Source organism: Kogia breviceps, chromosome 9 (genome assembly GCF_026419965.1).
Source record: "Kogia breviceps isolate mKogBre1 chromosome 9, mKogBre1 haplotype 1, whole genome shotgun sequence".
NCBI lineage: Eukaryota > Metazoa > Chordata > Mammalia > Artiodactyla > Physeteridae > Kogia > Kogia breviceps.
In genome coordinates, this window is record NC_081318.1 from 12,479,129 (window position 1) to 12,497,750 (window position 18,622).

Sequence of the window (18,622 nt, forward strand, 5' to 3'; positions counted from 1 at the left end):
CCCAGAAGAAGAAGAGAAGAAGAAAGGGACTGAGAAAACATTTGAAGATTACAGTTGTAAACTTCCCTAATATGGGAAAGGAAATAGTCAATCAAGTCCAGGAAGCACAGAGAGTCCCATATAGGATAAATCCAGGGAGAAACATGCCAAGACACATATTAATCAAACTATCAAAAATTAAACACACAGGGCTTCCCTGGTGACACAGTGGTTGAGAATCCGCCTGCCAATGCAGGGGACACAGGTTCATGCCCCGGTCCGGGAAGATCACACATGCCGTGGAGCAGCTAGGCCCGTGAGCCATGGCCACTGAGCCTGCGTGTCCAGAGCCTGTGCTCTGCAACAGGAGAGGCCTCAACAGTGAGAGGTCCGCGTACCGCAAAAAAAAAAAAAAAAAAAAAAAAAAATTAAATGCACAGAAAAAATATTAAAAGCATCAAGGGAAAAGCAACAAATCATACACAAGGGAATCCCCATCAGGTCAACAGCTGATCTTTCAGCAGAAACTCTGCAAGCCAGAAGGGAGTGGCAGGACATATTTAAAGTGATGAAAGGGAAAAACCTACAACCAAGATTACTCTGCCCAGCAAGGATCTCATTCAGATTTGATGGAGAAATTAAAACTTTTACAGACAAGCAAAAGCTAAGAGAATTCAGCACCACCAAACCAGCTTTACAACAAATGTTAAAGGAACTTCTCTAGGCAGAAAACACAAGAGAAGGAAAGGACCTACAACAACAAACCCAAAACAATTAAGAAAATGGTAACAGGAACATACATAACAATCACTACCTTAAATGTAAACGGATTAAATGCGCCAACAAAAAGACACAGACTGGCTAAATAATACAAAAACAAGACCAGTATATATGCTATCTACAAGAGACCCACTTCAGACCTAGGGACACATACAGACTGAAAGTGAGGGGATGGAAAAAGATATTCCATGCAAATGAAAATCAAAAGAAAGCTGGAGTAGCAATTCTCATATCAGACAAAATAGACTTTAAAATAAAGACTATTACAAGAGACAAAGAAGGACACTACATAATAATCAAGGGATCAATCCAAGAAGAAGATATAAAATTATAAATATTTATGCACCCAACCTAGGAGCACCTCAATACATAAGGCAAATGCTAACAGCCATACAAGGGGAAATTGACAGTAACACAGTCATAGTAGGGGACTTTAACACCTCACTTTCACCAATGGACAGATCATCCAAAATGAAAATAAGGAAATACAAGCTTTAAATGATATATTAAACAAGATGGACTTAATTGATATTTATAGGACATCCCATCCAAAAACAACACAATACACTTTCTTCTCAAGTGCTCACGGAACATTCTCCAGGATAGATCATATCTTAGGTCACAAATCAAGCCTTGGTAAAATTAAGAATACTGAAATCATATCAAGTATCTTTTCCGACCACAACGCTATGAGACTAGATATCAATTACAGGAAAAAACCTGTAAAAAATACAAACACATGGAGGCTAAACAATACATTACTAAATAACCAAGAGATCACTTAAGAAATCAAAGAGGAAATCACAAAATAGCTAGAAAAGAATGACAATGAAAACACGACGACCCAAAACCTATGGAATGCAGCAAAAGCAGTGCTAAGAGGCAAGTTTATAGCAATACAATACTACCTCAAGAAACACGAAACACCTCAAATAAACAACCTAACCTCACACCTAAAGCAATCAGAGAAAGAAGAACAAAAAAACCCCAAAGTTAGCAGAAGGAAAGAAATCATAAACATCACAGATCAGAAATAAATGAAAAACAAATGAAGGAAACAATAGCAAAGATCAAAAAAACTAAAAGCTGGTTCTTTGAGAAGATAAACAAAATTGATACACCATGAGCCGGACTCATCAAGAAAAAAAGGGAGAAGACTCAAATCAACAGAATTAGAAATGAAAAAGGAGAAGTAACAACTGACACTGCAGAAATACAAAGGATCATGACAGATTACTACAAGCAACTATATGCCAATAAAATGACAACATGGAAGAAACAGACAAATTCTTAGAAAAGCACAACCTTCCGAGACTGAACCAGGAAGAAATAGAAAATATAAACAGACTAATCACAAGCACTGAAATTGAGACTGTGATGAAAATTCTTCCAACAAACAAAAGCTCAGGACCAGATGACGTCACAGGCGAATTCTATCAAAAATTTAGGGAAGAACTAACACCTATCCTTCTCAAACTCTTCCAAAATATAGCAGAGAGAGGAACACTCCCAAACTCATTCTATGAGGCCACCATCACCCTGATAACCAAAACCAGACAAACATGTCACAAAGAAAGAAAACTATAGGACAATATCACTGATGAACATAGATGCAAAAATCCTCAACAAAATACTAACAAACAGAATCCAACAGCACATTAAAAGGATCATACACCATGATCAAGTGGGGTTTATCCCAGGAATGCAAGGATTCTTCAATATATGCAAATCAATCAATGTGATAAACCATATTAACAAATTGAAGAAGAAGAACCATGATCAAGTGGGGTTTATCCCAGGAATGCAAGGATTCTTCAATATATGCAAATCAATCAATGTGATAAACCATATTAACAAATTGAAGAAGAAGAACCGTATGATCATCTCAATAGATCCAGAAAAAGCTGTCAACAAAATTCAACACCGATTTATGATAAAAACCCTCCAGAAAGTAGGCATACAGGGAACTTACCTCAACATAATAAAGGCCATATAGGACAAACCCACAGCCAACATAGTTCTCAATGGTGAAAAACTGAAACCATTTCCACTAAGATCAGGGACAAGACAAGGTTTTTCACTCTCACCACTATTTTTCAACATACTTTTGGAAGTTTTAACCACAGCAATCAGAGAAGAAAAAGAAATAAAAGGTATCCAAATAGGAAAAGAAGAAGTAAAACTGTCACTGTTTGCAGATGACATGATACTATACATACAGAATCCTAAAGATGCTACTAGAAAACTACTAGAGCTAATCAACGAATTTGGTAAAGTAGCAGGATACAAAATTAATGCACAGAAATCTCTTGCTTTCCTATACGCTAATGATGAAAAATCTGAAAGAGAAATTAAGGAAACACTCCCATTTACCACTGCAACAAAAAGAAAAAAATACCTAGAAATAAACCTACCTAAGGAGACCAAAGACCTGTATGCAGAAAACTATAAGACACTAATGAAAGAAATTAAAGATGATACAAAACAGATGGAGAGATATACCATGTTCTTGGACTGGAAGAATCAATATTATGGAAATGATTATACTACCCAAAGCAATCTACAGATTCAATGCAATTCCTATCAAACTACCAATGGCATTTTTCACAGAACTAGAACACAAAATTTCACACTTTGTATGGAAACACAAAAGACCCTGAATAGCCAAAGCAATCTTCAGAAAGAAAAACGGAGCTGGAGGAATCAGGCTCCCAGACTTCAGACTATACTACAAAGCTACAGTAATCAAGACAGTATGGTACTGGCACAAAAACAGAAATATAGATCAATGGAACAGGATAGAAAGCCCAGAGATAAACCCACGCACATATGGACACCTTATTTTTGATAAAGGAGGCAAGAATATACAATGGAGAAAAGACAGCCTCTTCAATAAGTGGTGCTGAGAAAACTGGACAGCTACATGTAAAAGAATGAAATTAGAACACTCTCTAACACGATACACAAAAATAAACTCACAATGGATTAAAGACCTAAATGTAAGGCCAGACACTATAAAACTCTTAGACGAAAACATAGGCAGAACATTCTATGACATAAATCACAGCAAGATCCTTTTTGACTCACCTCCTAGAGAAAGGGAAATAAAAACAAAAATAAACAACTGGGACCTAATGAAACTTCAAAGCTCGTGTAAAGCAAAGGAAACTACAAACAAAACGAAAAGACAACCCTGAGAATGGGAGAAAATATTTGCAAACGAATCAACTGACAAAGGATTAATCTCAAAAATATATAAAGAGTTCATGCAGCTCAATATTAAAAAAACAAACCACCCAATCCAAAAATGGGCGGAAGACCTAAATAGACATTTCTCCAAAGAAGATGTACAGATGGCAAAGAAGCACATGAAAAGCTGCTCGACATCACTAATTATTAGAGAAATGCAAATCAAAACTACAATGAGGTATCACCTCACACCAGTTAGAATGGGCATCATCAGAAAATTTACAAACAACAAATGCTAGAGAGTGTGTGGAGAAAAGGGAACCCTCTTGCACTGTTGGTGGGAATGTAAATTGACACAGCCACTATGGAGAACAGTATGGAGGTTCCTTAAAAAGCTAAAAGTAGAATTACCATATGACCCATCAATCCCACTACTGGGCATGCATACCCAGAGAAAACCATAATTCAAAAAGACACATGCACTCCAATGTTCATTGCAGCACTATTTACAATAGCCAGGTCATGGAAGCAACCTAAATGCCCATCGACAGACAACTGGATAAAGAAGATGTGGTACATATATACAATGCAATATTACTCAGCCGTTAAAAGGAACGAAATTGGGTCATATGTAGAGAGGCGGATGGATCTAGAGACTGTCATACAGAGTGAAGTAAGTCAGAAAGAGAAAAACAAATACCATATGCTAACACATATATATATGGAATCTAAAAAGAAAATGGTTCTGAGGAACCTAGGGGCAGGACAGGAATAAAGACACAGATGTAGAGAATGGACTTTAGGACATGGGAAGGGGGAAGGGTAAGCTGGAACGAAGTGAGGGAGTGGCACGGACATATAAACACTACCAAATATAAAACAGATAGCTAGTGGGAAGCAGCCGCATCGCACAGGGAGATCAGCTCTGTGCTTTGTGACCAGCTAGAGGGGTGGGATAGGGAGGGTGGGAGGGAGGCGCAAGAGGGAGGAGATATGGGGATATATGTATATGTATAGCTGATTCACTTTGTTATAAAGCAGAAACCGACACACCCTTGTAAAGCAATTATACTCCAATAAAGATGTTAAAAAAAAAATGTGGGGCTTCCCTGGTGGCACAGTGGTTAAGAGTCCATCTGCCAATGCAGGGGACATGGGTTCGTGGCCTGGTCCGGGAAGATCCCACATGCCGCAGAGTGGCTAGGCTTGTGAGCCATGGCCGCTGAGCCTGCGCGTCCGTAGCCTGTGCTCCACAACAGGAGAGGCCACAACAGTGAGAGGCCCGCGTACCGCAAAAAAAAAAAAAAAATTTTTAAAAAAATGTGTTTTACATTTCAGACACTGAAATTTCTGGAATGCTCAATATTTTATATGAAAATTAACAGGCTTTAAATCAAAATCAGTTTACTCTATTGAGGATTAATGAAACAATATGTGGAGAACACAATTTTGGAATGACAAACAAGTGTCTTTTGGGTGTGCTTGAGAATGAAAGCGTGTGCTCATGAATACATGCATGGCCTAGAAAGTGCATTCAGGGTTATGTATAAAAGCTCTCAGGCAAAATCCTCATGAACTCCACTATTTTGTTCCCCTTTAAGAAAGTCTTGTGATTTTAAGCAAATAAAAAAGCAGTAAACTGGAAAGAAAATCTATTGGAAGAAACCCATCCTATCATTTATAAAATCCTTGATATTTGTAATATGCATTACAGCCATAGCTCAAAATACAGAAATCTGTATTCCAAAATTACACTGACCTTTGCGTGGCCTCAGCAAACCTAAGAAAAATTTGATTCTATAGATCTTTTAAGTGCTGATAGATAATGGAAACATTAACTACAACCCCCATACACACACACACACACACACACACACACACACACACAGACTCACACTCACTCTCACTCTCACTCTCACTCACCCAGGAGACACTTGGTCATTAGAAGAATCGCTAAATCGTCTAATTAATTTTCAGCCAGTTACTGTTCAGCTATGTGGTTTGCATACTGTGCAAACAGACTCCTGGTAGTTATTGTCCCTCATTTCCATTTGTCTTCTGTGTTCTTAGGATAAAACAGGGAGTATTTTAACAGAAGTATCTGAGTCGGTAGAATCCAAAAAGCTTCCTGGGTGGACTACACTTCTTGAGACCAGCATTCATGCTTTCAATGTTATAAACACTTATTCATGAGTTGGGAATAAGCAAAGAAACAGTTAATGAAACTGTAGTAATGTTAACACCCAGAAGTCATCAGTGATCTCTTTTGAAACTCCACTCAAGCTTAGATCCTAGGAAAAACTGGGACTGAGATACATAATGTGCTTGCCATGGATCAGCTGGGTTGTAAGGGTATCAATGGAGTTCTATATCAGCTTATTTTGTAGAAATAATGTTCTCAATCCATGGAATGTAGCTGGAGATGTCAGTGAAGACAATAGTATGACCTGTCAGAATATATCCAGTTGCCCCAGACATAATTCCTTGTAATTCACTGCCACATGTGGCTGGTGCAGCTGTGGTCACCTGCCAGACAGAGTAGAGGGGATCAGAACTTCCCTCCCACCTGGAAATTTTTCAGCACTGGAACAAAAGCAAAAGCCACTATATCTGCCATGCAAAAGGGCCCAGGATATAATACTGTGAAAGCTTCTTTCCACTGTACTAACTACTGCTACCATCCAGTCATCCCTAGACAGAAATTTCAAAATGGTAGCTGGAAGATAGCTTTACACTTCTCAAAAATCCATACCTCTCATCTCTAACATAGGGTGGAGGAGAGAGCGTCATCATTCTTCAGCCCCCTACTCTCTGAGCTCTTAGCCTGACTGCAAAATACAGACCCTCATGAAGGATGAGAGGTAAGAGAGACACAAAGACAAAGAGGAAGAGCACAGACTGAGCTTATGGGCAAATGAGATAAGAAAGGTTACCTGGCATTTATCTCTGCTTCTTCCTATGTGTCCCATACAGAACATGTCTTCAAGGAACTTTTCACCCAGTAAAGCTTTGCAGATTGAATCAGTGTTCAATTCATTCATAATGCTGTGCAGGTTACTGCCTGGATTTCCTAAGCACAAGAAATAAAGGAGGCTTTCATTCCTGTTTGCATTTTCATAAGGTATCTTGCCTCCCTCTCCTTCAGGGCTTCTTTTCAGTTAGAATGGACTGCAGAGGAAGAACTGATGGAATAGACCATGGATTAAACATATACTCCTGTTCATTTATCATCTCTGAAAGATAATCAGCACCAAGGAGTGGTGCCAAGACACTCCACACATCAAACAAGATCTGAATCCAAGCTCTGCCATCACCAAGTTTATAACCTTGGACAATTAGTTAAATCTCCCTGAGTCTTGGTTTCCTCATTTACAAGATATAAATCCTACGAAAATTTATCTACATGATGTTTGATGATGGCTAAATATGTACGGGACGCTTAGTGCCCGGGACGTAGTTAGTGCTCAGCAAATGGTAGCTGTTATCATTGTTGTTAAGTGATAACCATATCGCTGACAGGCAGGTAAAGGAAAAAGGTGATTTTTACCAACTTGCAAATTAAGATTCAAAGAAGTTAAAGAATTTGTCAATAACCCTATAAACTCAAACATAAATCCCTGAATCCCAGTCCTCTGCAGTGTGTGCCAATGTGATACATACATGCAACACTTTGATTTAGGATTTGATTCCCAAAGCCCTAAAGGAGATTACCCCTTCTACTCTAAAGAGCTGATATTGTTGCTCTATTTCTATCTTTACACATGTGCTTAAAAATAAGTTCCAATTCCTTTCCCTAACTCCTCAGAGACCCTGAAGATGTGAATGTATCCAAGAATACAGCTAACTCTTCTTTTTGACAGTCACTCACCAACAGATTCTTTATTCTCTACCCAAGAGTAAATCAAGCCATCTGGAAATTCCTCTATCTTGGCACTAGGCAACTGAAAAATGCTGGTGGAGAAGGTGAGGGGTATAGACAACTTTATCAGCATAAGATCATTTTTAGGAGACGTGACAGTGAAGTTTGGGTGAACGATGATCTTCTCATAAGGCAGAACCTCCCCAATAAAGTCTTGAAAACTGTTGGCTCCACCAGTTAAGATGACCTGGAGATCTATGGAAAATGAAGGAGAGAAAAAATATTGATACTATCACATATCACAAGGCTATTCTTTCTCTCTCTTTCTCTCTCTCTCTCTCTCTCTCTCTCTCTCTCTCACACACACACACAAACGTACTTTCCTTCCTCATTCACTGGTATCAAGAAAAAAAAAATTAGTAAGGATATAGAAGATTTGAACTACATAATTAAAAATTTTTATATATTGAACATAAATAGAACCTTCTATCCTAAAATTAGACAGTACACATTCTTTCAAGCACACAAGAAACATTTATAAAAATTGACTCCATACTGGTCCAAAAAGTAAGTCTCAATTATTTTCAAAGAATCAGAATCACACAGATCACATTCTCTGACCACAAAACAATTAAATTAGAACTCAAAAGATTTTTTTCTTTTTTTTAAATTGAAGTATAGATGATTTAGTTTTAAGTATACAGCAAACATTCAGTTTTATGCATATATATATACATATATACACACACACACATACATATATTCTTTTTCAGATTCTTTTCCATTATAGGTTATTACAAGATACTGAATATATTGATAGTTCCCTGTGCTATACAGTAGGTCCTTGTTGCTTATTTTATATATAGTAGTGTGTATCTGTTAATCCCAAACTCCTAATTTATCCCTCCACTACTTCTCCCCTTTGGTAACCATAAGTTTGTTTTCTATGTCTGTGGGTCTATTTCTGTTTTGTATATAAGTTCATTTGTATCTTTTTTTTAGGTTCCACATATAAGCAATATCATATATTTGTCTTTCTCTGGCTTACTTCACTTCTGATAATCTCTAGGTCAATCCATGTTGCAGCAAATGGCAGAATTTCACTCTTTTTATGGTTGAGTAATATTCCATTGTATGTATATGTATGTGTGTGTCTCTGTGTGTGTGTGTGTGTATAAACACATCTTCTTTATCCATTCATCTGTCAAAGGACATTTAGGTTATTTCCATGTCTTGGTTATTGTAAATAGTGCTGCTATGAACATTGGGATGCATGTATCTTTTAGCATTAGAGTTTTTCTCTTTTGTTGATATATGCCCAGAAGTGAGATTGCTGGGTCATATGGTAACTCTACTTTTAGCTGTTTTCTTTTAATGTTTACTTACTTACTTATTTATTTATTTATTTAGACTGCGCCAGGTCTTAGTTGCAGCACATGGGATCTTCAGTTGTGGCATGCAGACTTCTTAGTTGCGGCATGCAGACTCAGTTGTGGCATGTGGACTCTTAGTTGCGGCATGCGTGCGGGATCTAGCTCCCCAACCAGAGATCGAACCTGGGTCCCCTGCATTGGGAGTGTGGAGTCCTACCCATTGGACCAACAGGGAAGTCCCTCTACTTTTAGTTTTTTAAGGAACCTCCATACTGCTTTCTATAATGGCACCAATTTACATTCCTACTAACTGTGGAGGAGGGTTCCCTTTTCAAAAGATTTTTTTTTTTAATTTGGAAAGTTACCCCCTAAAATTTAGAAAATTTACCCTCCAAATTCTAAACTTACAAATGAAAGATTTAATCATGTGGAAATTCCATTTTATTCCTTTTTTTTTTTTTTTTTTGCGGTACGCAGGCCTCTCACTGTTGTGGCCTCTCCCGTTGTGGAGCACAGGCTCCGGATGCGCAGGCTCAGAGGCCATGGCTCACGGGCCCAGCCGCTCCACTGCATGTGGGATCCTCCCGGACTGGGGCACAAACCCGCGTCCCTTGCATCGGTAGGCAGACTCTCAACCACTGCGCCACCAGGGAAGCCCCATTTTATTCCTTTTTTATTGAACTATATTTGATTTATAATATATATTAGCCTCAGGTGTACAGCACAGTGATTCAGTATTTCTACAGATTATACTCCATTAATAGTCATTACAAGATAATGGCTATAGGCACTTCCCTGGTGGAACACTGGTTAAGAGTCTGCCTGCCAATGCAGGGTACACAGGTTCAATCCCTGGCCCGGGAAGATCCCACATGCTGTGGAGCAACTAAGCCCATGTGCCACAACTACTGTGCCTGTGCTCTAGAGCTCGCGAGCCACAACTACTGAAGTCTGCATGCCACAACTACTTGAAGCCCACGTGCCACAACTACTGAAGCCCAAGTGCCACAATTACTGAAGCCCGCACACCTAGAGCCCATGCTCCACAACGAGAAGCCACCGCAATGAGAAGCATGCGCACCTCAACAAAGAGTAGCCCCCGCTCACCACAACTAGAGAAAGCCCATGCACAGCAACAAAGACCCAATGCAGCCAAAAATAAAAATTAATTTTTTTAAATACCAAAAGAAATTTTTTTTCTTCATTGCATTTGTGTGTTTGTGCAGCAGAATATTGGAGCACACTGCCAGAGGGAAGTAGTTCTTTTTTTTTTTTTTTTATGATAAAGTAGCAGTTACCTAGCTCCTGCGGCCATGTAGGTAACTCCTTATTATTATTTATGTTGGGAAAGAAAAAAAATGTTAATTCCAAGACATTCACATCTGACATCCAGGATGGCATATAAGCTGCCCCTCACTTGCCTACTCCACCTGATATGTAGTGGTTGCCCAGAGACCCATGCTGAGAAGAATCTGGGGCTGCATCTAGGCTCAGCCATAATGAGTACCCTAGATGCACAGCGATTTTGCCTATCCAGGTGAAAAGCAGCAGGTCCTATGTCAGGTACATGAAGAACCTGTCTTAAATGATGTAGATTTATTGCTTACCTCAGTGAAACTCACTGAAACAACACAAAATCTTTATTTCATATTTTTGGTGTATTTTTTGAAGTTAGTAGCACTAAAAGAAGTACTTTTCCATAAGTTGTCAACCTGCTATTTGAATATGGTAAAGAATGAGAGCGAATGCTAGGGTTGTTAATACAGAAAATATAGAAGTGAAAAAATAGAAATAAAACAAATATTTAACATTTAAGCATAAAAAAACAGATGATGTAGTACCATAGAAAGATTACCTGTTTCCCCAAGTATTTAATAATGTTTAGACTGCCAACAAAAAATAAAGTATCTGTTCTGTGATTTACTTTTATTAACTGGCAGTTATGGAACATACTTTATTTAAAAGTTTTTAGATGCTTCAACATGAAATGATGTAGATCCTTACATTTTTAAAAATTTAGGTAGTTATGCTATGCACAAATATGTCTGAGTTCATTGTCTATTTTATTTGCCTTTAAGTTCTTCCAGATAAAATAGCCCTGTGGCATTATAATTGCAACATAAATAACCTATATTAAAATTAACTATATAAACACCATTTAAGGTAACAATAGAATAATTATAAATTTGCACATACGATTTTTGGATTATTTTTCTTATTAAAAGGTACAATGAAAAATGTAAATATACCTGAATAAAATGTAAACCCAGAAAACTTGTCTTCATCTCATTTAAAGCCAAGACATGACAGAAAAGTTACATTTTCTTCATAGCTTTGAAGTGTACATGGCTAATTAATAGTCTTATTTTAAACAAGTATATTTTGTGGGCAGGATAAAGGGTCATGAGCATTCATTTCTTTTACTGACAAGTTCCAGTAGAGGCAAATTCTGGCTGTAGGTGTCATTAGGTAAAACAGTGTGTAGAAAGATATAAGAATAGAGGAGATAAATGAGAAAACCCAGAAACAGAAAATAAAAAGGTTTGGAGTGTCTCTGTAGCTTGGTTATGAGGTAGTATTGACAACAGCAGTGTTTATTACACCCATGTTATGGTTTTTTTGAGGGGGGCAGGGCAAGATAAGGCTAACTTTATTTATTTTTTTATACAGCAAGTTTTTATTAGTTATCTATTTTATACATACTAGTGTATATATGTCAGTCCCAATCTCCCAATTCGTCCTACCACTACCACCTACACCCCACTTTCCCCTCTTAGTGTCCCACTACTGGGCATATACCCAGAGAAAACCATAATTCAGAAAGACACATGCACCCCAATGTTCATTGCAGCACTATTTACGATAGCCAGGTCATGGAAGCAACCTAAATGCTCATCAACAGACGAATGGATAAAGAAGATGTGGTACATACATACAATGGAATATTACTCAGCCATGAAAAGGAATGAAATTGGGTCATTTGTAGATATGTGGATGGACCTAGAGACTGTCATACAGAGTGAAGTCAGAAAGAGAAAAACAAATATCGTATATTAACACATATATGTGGAACCTAGAAAAATGGTACAGATGAACCGGTTTGCAAGGCAGAACTAGAGACAGAGATGTAGAGAACAAACATATGGACACCAAGGGGGCAAAGTGGGCTGGGGGTGGTGGTGGGATGAACTGGGAGATTGGGATTGACATGTATACATGTATACATGTATACACTAATATGTATAAAATAGATAACTAATAAGAACCTGCTGTATAAAAATTTTTTTTTAATTCTTAAAAAAGATAGTGGCTATAATTCCCTATTCTATACAATAGATAACAATTACATAGAACAACTGATATACAACAATATATCCTTGTTGCTTATCCATTTCAAACACAGTAGTCTGTATCTGTTAATCCCATACCCTTAATTTTCCCCTCCCCTGCTTCTGTCTCCCCTGTGGTAACCATTAGTTTGTTTTCTATATCTGTGAATCTGTTTCTGTTTTGCATATACATTCATTTGTGTTATTTTTCAGATGCCACATATAAGTGACATCATATAGTATTTGTCTTTCTCTGATTTATTTCACTAAACATAGTATTCTCTAGGTCCATCCATGTTGCTGCAAATGGCAGAACTTCTTTTTTTTTTATGGCTGAGTAATATCCCATTGTATATATGTACCACATCTTCTTTATCCATTCATCTGTTGATGGACACTTAGGTTGCTTCCATATCTTGGCTATTGTAAATAATGCTGCTATGAACACTGGGGTACATGTATCTTTTAAAATTAGTGTTTTCATTTTTTTCTGGATATATACCCAGGAGTAGAATTGCTGGATCATATGACAGTTTTATTTTTAGCCTTTTGAGGAACTCCATAATGTTTTCCACACTGGCTGCACCAACAGTGTATAAGAGTTCACTTTTCTCCACATCCTCTACAACATTTGTTATTTGTACATTTTTTGATGATAGCCATTCTGACCGGTGTGAGGTGATATCTCATTGTGGTTTTGATTTGCATTTCTCTAATACTAATACTGACTATCTTTGCATGTGCCTGTTAGCCACCTATATGTCTTCTTTGGAAAAATGTCTATTCAGGTCTTCTGACCATTTTTTGATTGGGTTGTTTGTTTTTTCGGTATTGAGTTCTATGAGCTGTTTATAATGATGTGGAAATTTCAAAAATTATTTAGAATTTAAACAATAGTGAAAATGGCCCATATCAAAGATGATGGATAGAAAACCCACAAGAACATATACATAAATAACTAGAAATAGTAAGAGAATATAGCAAAGCAACAAACTATTAAATCAACTTATGAATACCAATTGCATTTCCATCATCACTAATAAACAGAAAATATAATTTTATGCAAGTATGTCAATTAAAATGATAGAAGAATATAAAGCATTTTAGGAATGAACTTAATAAGATACGTACAAGACATGAATGCAGATAATATAAAACTCTTGAAATGCATCAAAGGGAAACATAAATAGAGAGCTATCTCAGATCCATGGCTAGGAACAATCAATATCAGAAAATATCAATACTTTGCAACTGATATAAAAAGTCAAAGCAATTCCAAATAAATCCCAATAGAGTTTTTCATAGAACTTGACAAGTTGATTTTTAAATTTATGTAAAAGAATTCCTAAGCATTTCTGATGAAGAATAAGATGGCTGGCCAACCATATCACACATCACAAATTATGATAAAGTCATAATTATTTAGGCATTGTGGTCTATAATAAATAAACCAATGGAACAGCAACAAGAGCCCAGAAACAGACCCATATATAGATGGAACTTTGAAAGATGACAGAACAGTTGTTGCAGATCAGTGCAGGGACCACTGACAAATGATATTTGGATATTTAGCTTACTATCTTTAAAAAATGAAATTGGATCCCCACTTCACATCATTCACAAAAATCAATTCTAAATTATACGAAAATTTAAATATGAAAATCAAAGCTTTAAAATCTTTAGAAGTAAATATAAAGGAATACCTTTCTGATCTGTGGTCATAAAAGATATTTTCAACTTGGCACAATGCTCAATAACCACAAAGACTGATAATTCAAGTTTTAAACTGAATTATCTTGAAGTTAAGAGCTCTTATTCATCAAAATACACCATAAAGAGAAGATCAAGCCACAGAGTGGAAGATATTTTCAACATACATAACTGACAAACAAGTATTATCTAGAGCATTTATAGAAGTCCTATGAAGCAATATTTTAAAAATTTAATACACAAAATTTTCAAAAGACATAAAACAGTTTTTCCCAAAAGAAGCATTATTGTCAGAAGGAGGAGGAAGAGGAGGATGGGGGCTGACGATGTTAATCATCACTACTAGTAAAGGTAATAAAATTAAAATGATAATAAGATATTTAACACTTAATCAGCAAAAAAATTAAAAAGCTTGACAATACCCAGAGTTGGAAGAACTCATAAATTGCTGGAGGGTGTGTAAAAGTGAACATTTACATGCTCTATGGACCCAGCAATTCCACTCCTAATTATATGCTCTGGTTATATACCAAGAGGTGTACTTACAGATATAAACCAATATGTGAATATACCAATACACACACACACACACACACACACACATATACAGAATATGTATCACAGATATATATACAAGAATACTTTCTAAGGTACGTGGTACAAGTACATTTACAGTAACACTGTTCAAAATAGCAGAAAACTAGAAATAACTCAAATGTCTGTCAAGAAAAGAATGAACCAGTGTGAATTCACATTGAAATATAATACAACAATGAAAAATAAAATACCGTCACATCTAACAGTTTTGGATGAATTTTAAAAACATTAAGAACAATTCACAGGTCTGTTTTTATATGTATGTAAGATATTATTTTATAACATAAAACTTTTTCCTTTCCGGACACATTAAACCACCACTAGAGAAAGCCCGTGCACAGCAACAAAGACCCAACGCAGCCAAAATAAAAATTAAATTTTAAAAAAAGTTTTAATTAGGTTCTACAAATGACTGAGCCTGTACAGAAAATGACTAGTATATTACCTATTTCCCAAACTTCCCTGTTCCTAATCCATCAGCTCCCTCTGCAACAAAGCTCCACAGCCTCATCTCCTAGTAGAGCCCCAGTCAAGCATGAGATACCTTCAGTCACTCACCGGTTATCATCAGCAAGGTTAATAGGATACACTTCATGTTGATGCCTGAATCTTGTCCCGAGGACAAGGCTGCAGTGGAAACTAACAGTCACAAAGCAGGGACAGAAGGTACGTCCTGCCTGGGGATTCTGAACAGCAGGAGAAAGTGCAGGTGAGAGAACTGGGGATGAGGATTCTACAAGTCTGTCACTTAGAGGCTTCTCCTTCCAGCATTGATCCTTGGTATAAAAAAGGATTCATCAGTTATACCTGCCCACTCTCTCTGTCAATAGGCACAGAAATCCTCTCAGTCTGATTGATACCTGTCCTATGGGAAGATGAGTTTCAGGGGTCTGAGTTTTATCCACCTTATCTAGGGAAGCAGGAGCCAAGTGAACTTTCTGTGGAGTTAAAATTCATCCCAGCTTCTTTCTCTGGCCTCTCAGTTCTTTTCACCAGTTCCTTCCCCACAATGTGTAACTAGCACCCCTCCCTCAACATGTCCCATTGACCCTCTCCTTTCTGCGCTACTCTGATGAAGCAGAGCTATGTCTCCACTACTCTTTGTGACACTGACTCCCCTCCCTTTTATGCATGTCACGCTCAGCCCACCCCTCCTCAGACCTGCTTCACTTGTACAGCTCATATCTCACAACCACAGACACCATTTGAATAAAAGTTCCCAACCAACACCAGTAGTAGTGGCTCCTGTCAGATCTCTAAATCTGTTCTTCCTGCACTGTTCTCTTGGACAGGATACTCTTGTTCACTTGCTCTGTCCTTTCTCTGTGGCTGCCTTTTTCAAATTGATTTTTTTGGCAGCAAATATAACAAGAATATTACTTAAATAGAAAATCTGTTAAATGGCAGAATGAGACAATAATAGATTTAGAGTCCCTATAAACATGAGATATTCTGTGGAAAGAGGCCATGGACAGTATGTCTCCAAATATACATGGAATCTATAATAACACTAACAGATGAAGAACTTAATGACAAAAAATTTACAAACATGAGGAAACGCTGAATAGCATACACATACATACACACCCACAGGATTCTGAAGATATTTTTACAAAGAGAAGCTTTATGAAAATGTCCATATCAGATATTAATATCCTAAAACAAAAAGGGAAAAAAATAAATGGGATTGGCAAACTAAAACATTCAAAGGCTAAAGTATTAGAAAAGGTTATTTGTACTGAAACAAGAAAACCCACACTTGAAAGTAGTTTTGTAGGCCTGGAAATAAGTGTGTGGGGCCGGCAGGTGGGAGGGGGTGGCACAGAGGGGATGAGAAGGGAGGGAGACAAAGACGAGACGAGATGAGATGAGGTGAGGATCAAGGGAGCTCCCTACACCATGCCAGGGGTTCATTCCACACTTAGTAGCAAACTACTGAAGAGCTTTAAGGAGGAGACTAACATGCTCTCATCTACATCTGAGAAACAAAGTCTGAGTAGAAGAACGGCAAGTTGAGCAACAGGAGAGAGGCACATGCATTAGTTCAAGTGAGACAAGACTACGGCCTGGACTGGGGTGACAGCAGTGAGAATGGAAAGATATGGATGGCTTTAAGAGACTTCAGCAAGTGGGATGGACTTTGGGATCGAGTGGTCAGAAAAAGAGAAAATTTTTTAAAGCGCAAGGTAGAATTGTCCTCTAAAATGAGGAAAACAAGTAGAAGAATGAGTGTGAAAGGCTGGAGGAATAAGGAGTTTAATTTTGACATGCTAAATTTCAGGAGCTGAGAGGAGACACAAACAAGGGTTGCCAGGAGGCAGCTGCATATGTGGGACCAGAGCTCCGGGCTAGAGATAGCAATGTGAAGCTCATCAACAGGTAGCAGCAGTCCCCAGTGCCAACTCCTCCAGAAAATCTGCTTTTCTGCTCTTAGTCCTCACATCCTCAAACAAGCCTCCAACTCCCTTCCTGGTCCAGAAGCTTTCCAAAAGATCTAGGAAAACAACCCGAAAGTAAAGTATATCTCTTTCCCAAATTTTTACCTGTTTTAACTAATCCCACCCCCACCACAGAAAACCTTCCATAACTCCATCCTGTGTAGGAACCTCAAAAATATTTCATAAACCAGCCCTACTCCCAATGTAGCTCTGTGTTCATTGTGAGGTTCAAGAAAGTAGGTGTCATGTTAATTTCTCATTCCACACTTCAAGGAATTTGTGTGAGGCACTGTAAAGCCTTCCCAGATCCATGAGTGCTGGTTAACGAGCTGAAGCCTGGAGGATGTGGTTGAAAAGTGGTGGGTATCCAGTAGTAAGATGTAGATTGTACTTCTAGTCTTTTCAGCCATGTGTGATTTGAGAAAATCATTAAAATTCTCTGTTTCGGGTCTGTCACCTACAGGTCAGGAAAAAAGAAAAAATGATACCAGCCCCACCCCTGTCTCGCCTTTCCAGGGTTGCTGTGACACTGGAATGAGATTATGAGTTTAGGAAACTTTCAGGGGCTAGAATGATACAAAGCATAATTTATTTTACGTCTCAGACTAACCTGATATAAAATCACCACTAACAATGTCTGTAAAGAACTTAGCTCAGTGCCTGGCATGCAGTAAGTGCTCAATGAATGTTAACTATTAGCATCCCTGCTCTCTGTGTTCCCAACTAGCCAGGGGTGACGGTGGCAGTGTGTTATTGGCTGGGAAATCTCTTCATTGGGTAAAAAAACACTTAGAGGTACTGCCTTCTGAATTGTCACCAGCCATTCAGCAGATCCTAGATCTAATGTAATCTAGAACGTAATCATTCTCCAACTGTCAAAATAACCGCTCAATGAATGCGTTCCATTTCCACATTTCCATAGCTCAAAGCTGCTGATCACAACAACCAGACCAAGCTGGTGAAGATGGCTGAGTGATGAAATAGTGACCACGGGGAAAGATGAAGTGAGTGTAATAAAGATGGGAGGGGCTGAAGGAAAGTATAAATAACTGCTAGGGAGTTCAGAGCAAACCTGAGCACTGTCTTCCTGAACTAAGGTGGAGAATCCTGTTCCCCACAGCCCTGGCCTGAAAAACTCCATGGGGAGAGAAGTCCTAAGCCTGGAGCTCTCTTTCCCACAGACAGTTTGACTACTTTTAGGCAGATGGGGTCTTAGGGACAGTAAATAGAGGGACCTGGATCCAGACGTCTAGGAACTAGGCTTCCTTGTCCTCCCCTCAGAGATGCCAATAGAGGCACAGCCCCCATCTTCCCTGGAGCAGAGGGCCTCCATCTGCCTAAATGGAGCCCTCTTCCTCCTTCCTGTTT

At 38.1% G+C, this 18,622-nt stretch overlaps 2 protein-coding genes across 2 annotated transcripts in view; both read right to left on the minus strand.

The window, feature by feature from the left end:
• Positions 1-6,324: 6,324 nt before the first annotated feature.
• Positions 6,325-15,999, minus strand: LOC136794818 (probable inactive serine protease 58). The gene is made up of 5 exons (XM_067041764.1): positions 15,978-15,999; positions 15,375-15,455; positions 7,817-8,062; positions 6,882-7,018; positions 6,325-6,474 (listed from the first exon to the last, which is right to left on the minus strand). Exons 1-5 carry the CDS (start codon positions 15,997-15,999, stop codon positions 6,325-6,327), a joined length of 636 nt encoding a protein of 211 aa, XP_066897865.1.
• SSBP1 (single stranded DNA binding protein 1) overlaps positions 8,044-18,622 on the minus strand; it is a 68,294-nt gene continuing 57,715 nt past the window's right edge. Inside the window, exon 8 of the mRNA XM_067041972.1 lies at positions 8,044-8,062. The gene's annotated coding sequence lies outside the window, so the exon portion shown is untranslated. The remainder of the gene's footprint in view (positions 8,063-18,622) is intronic.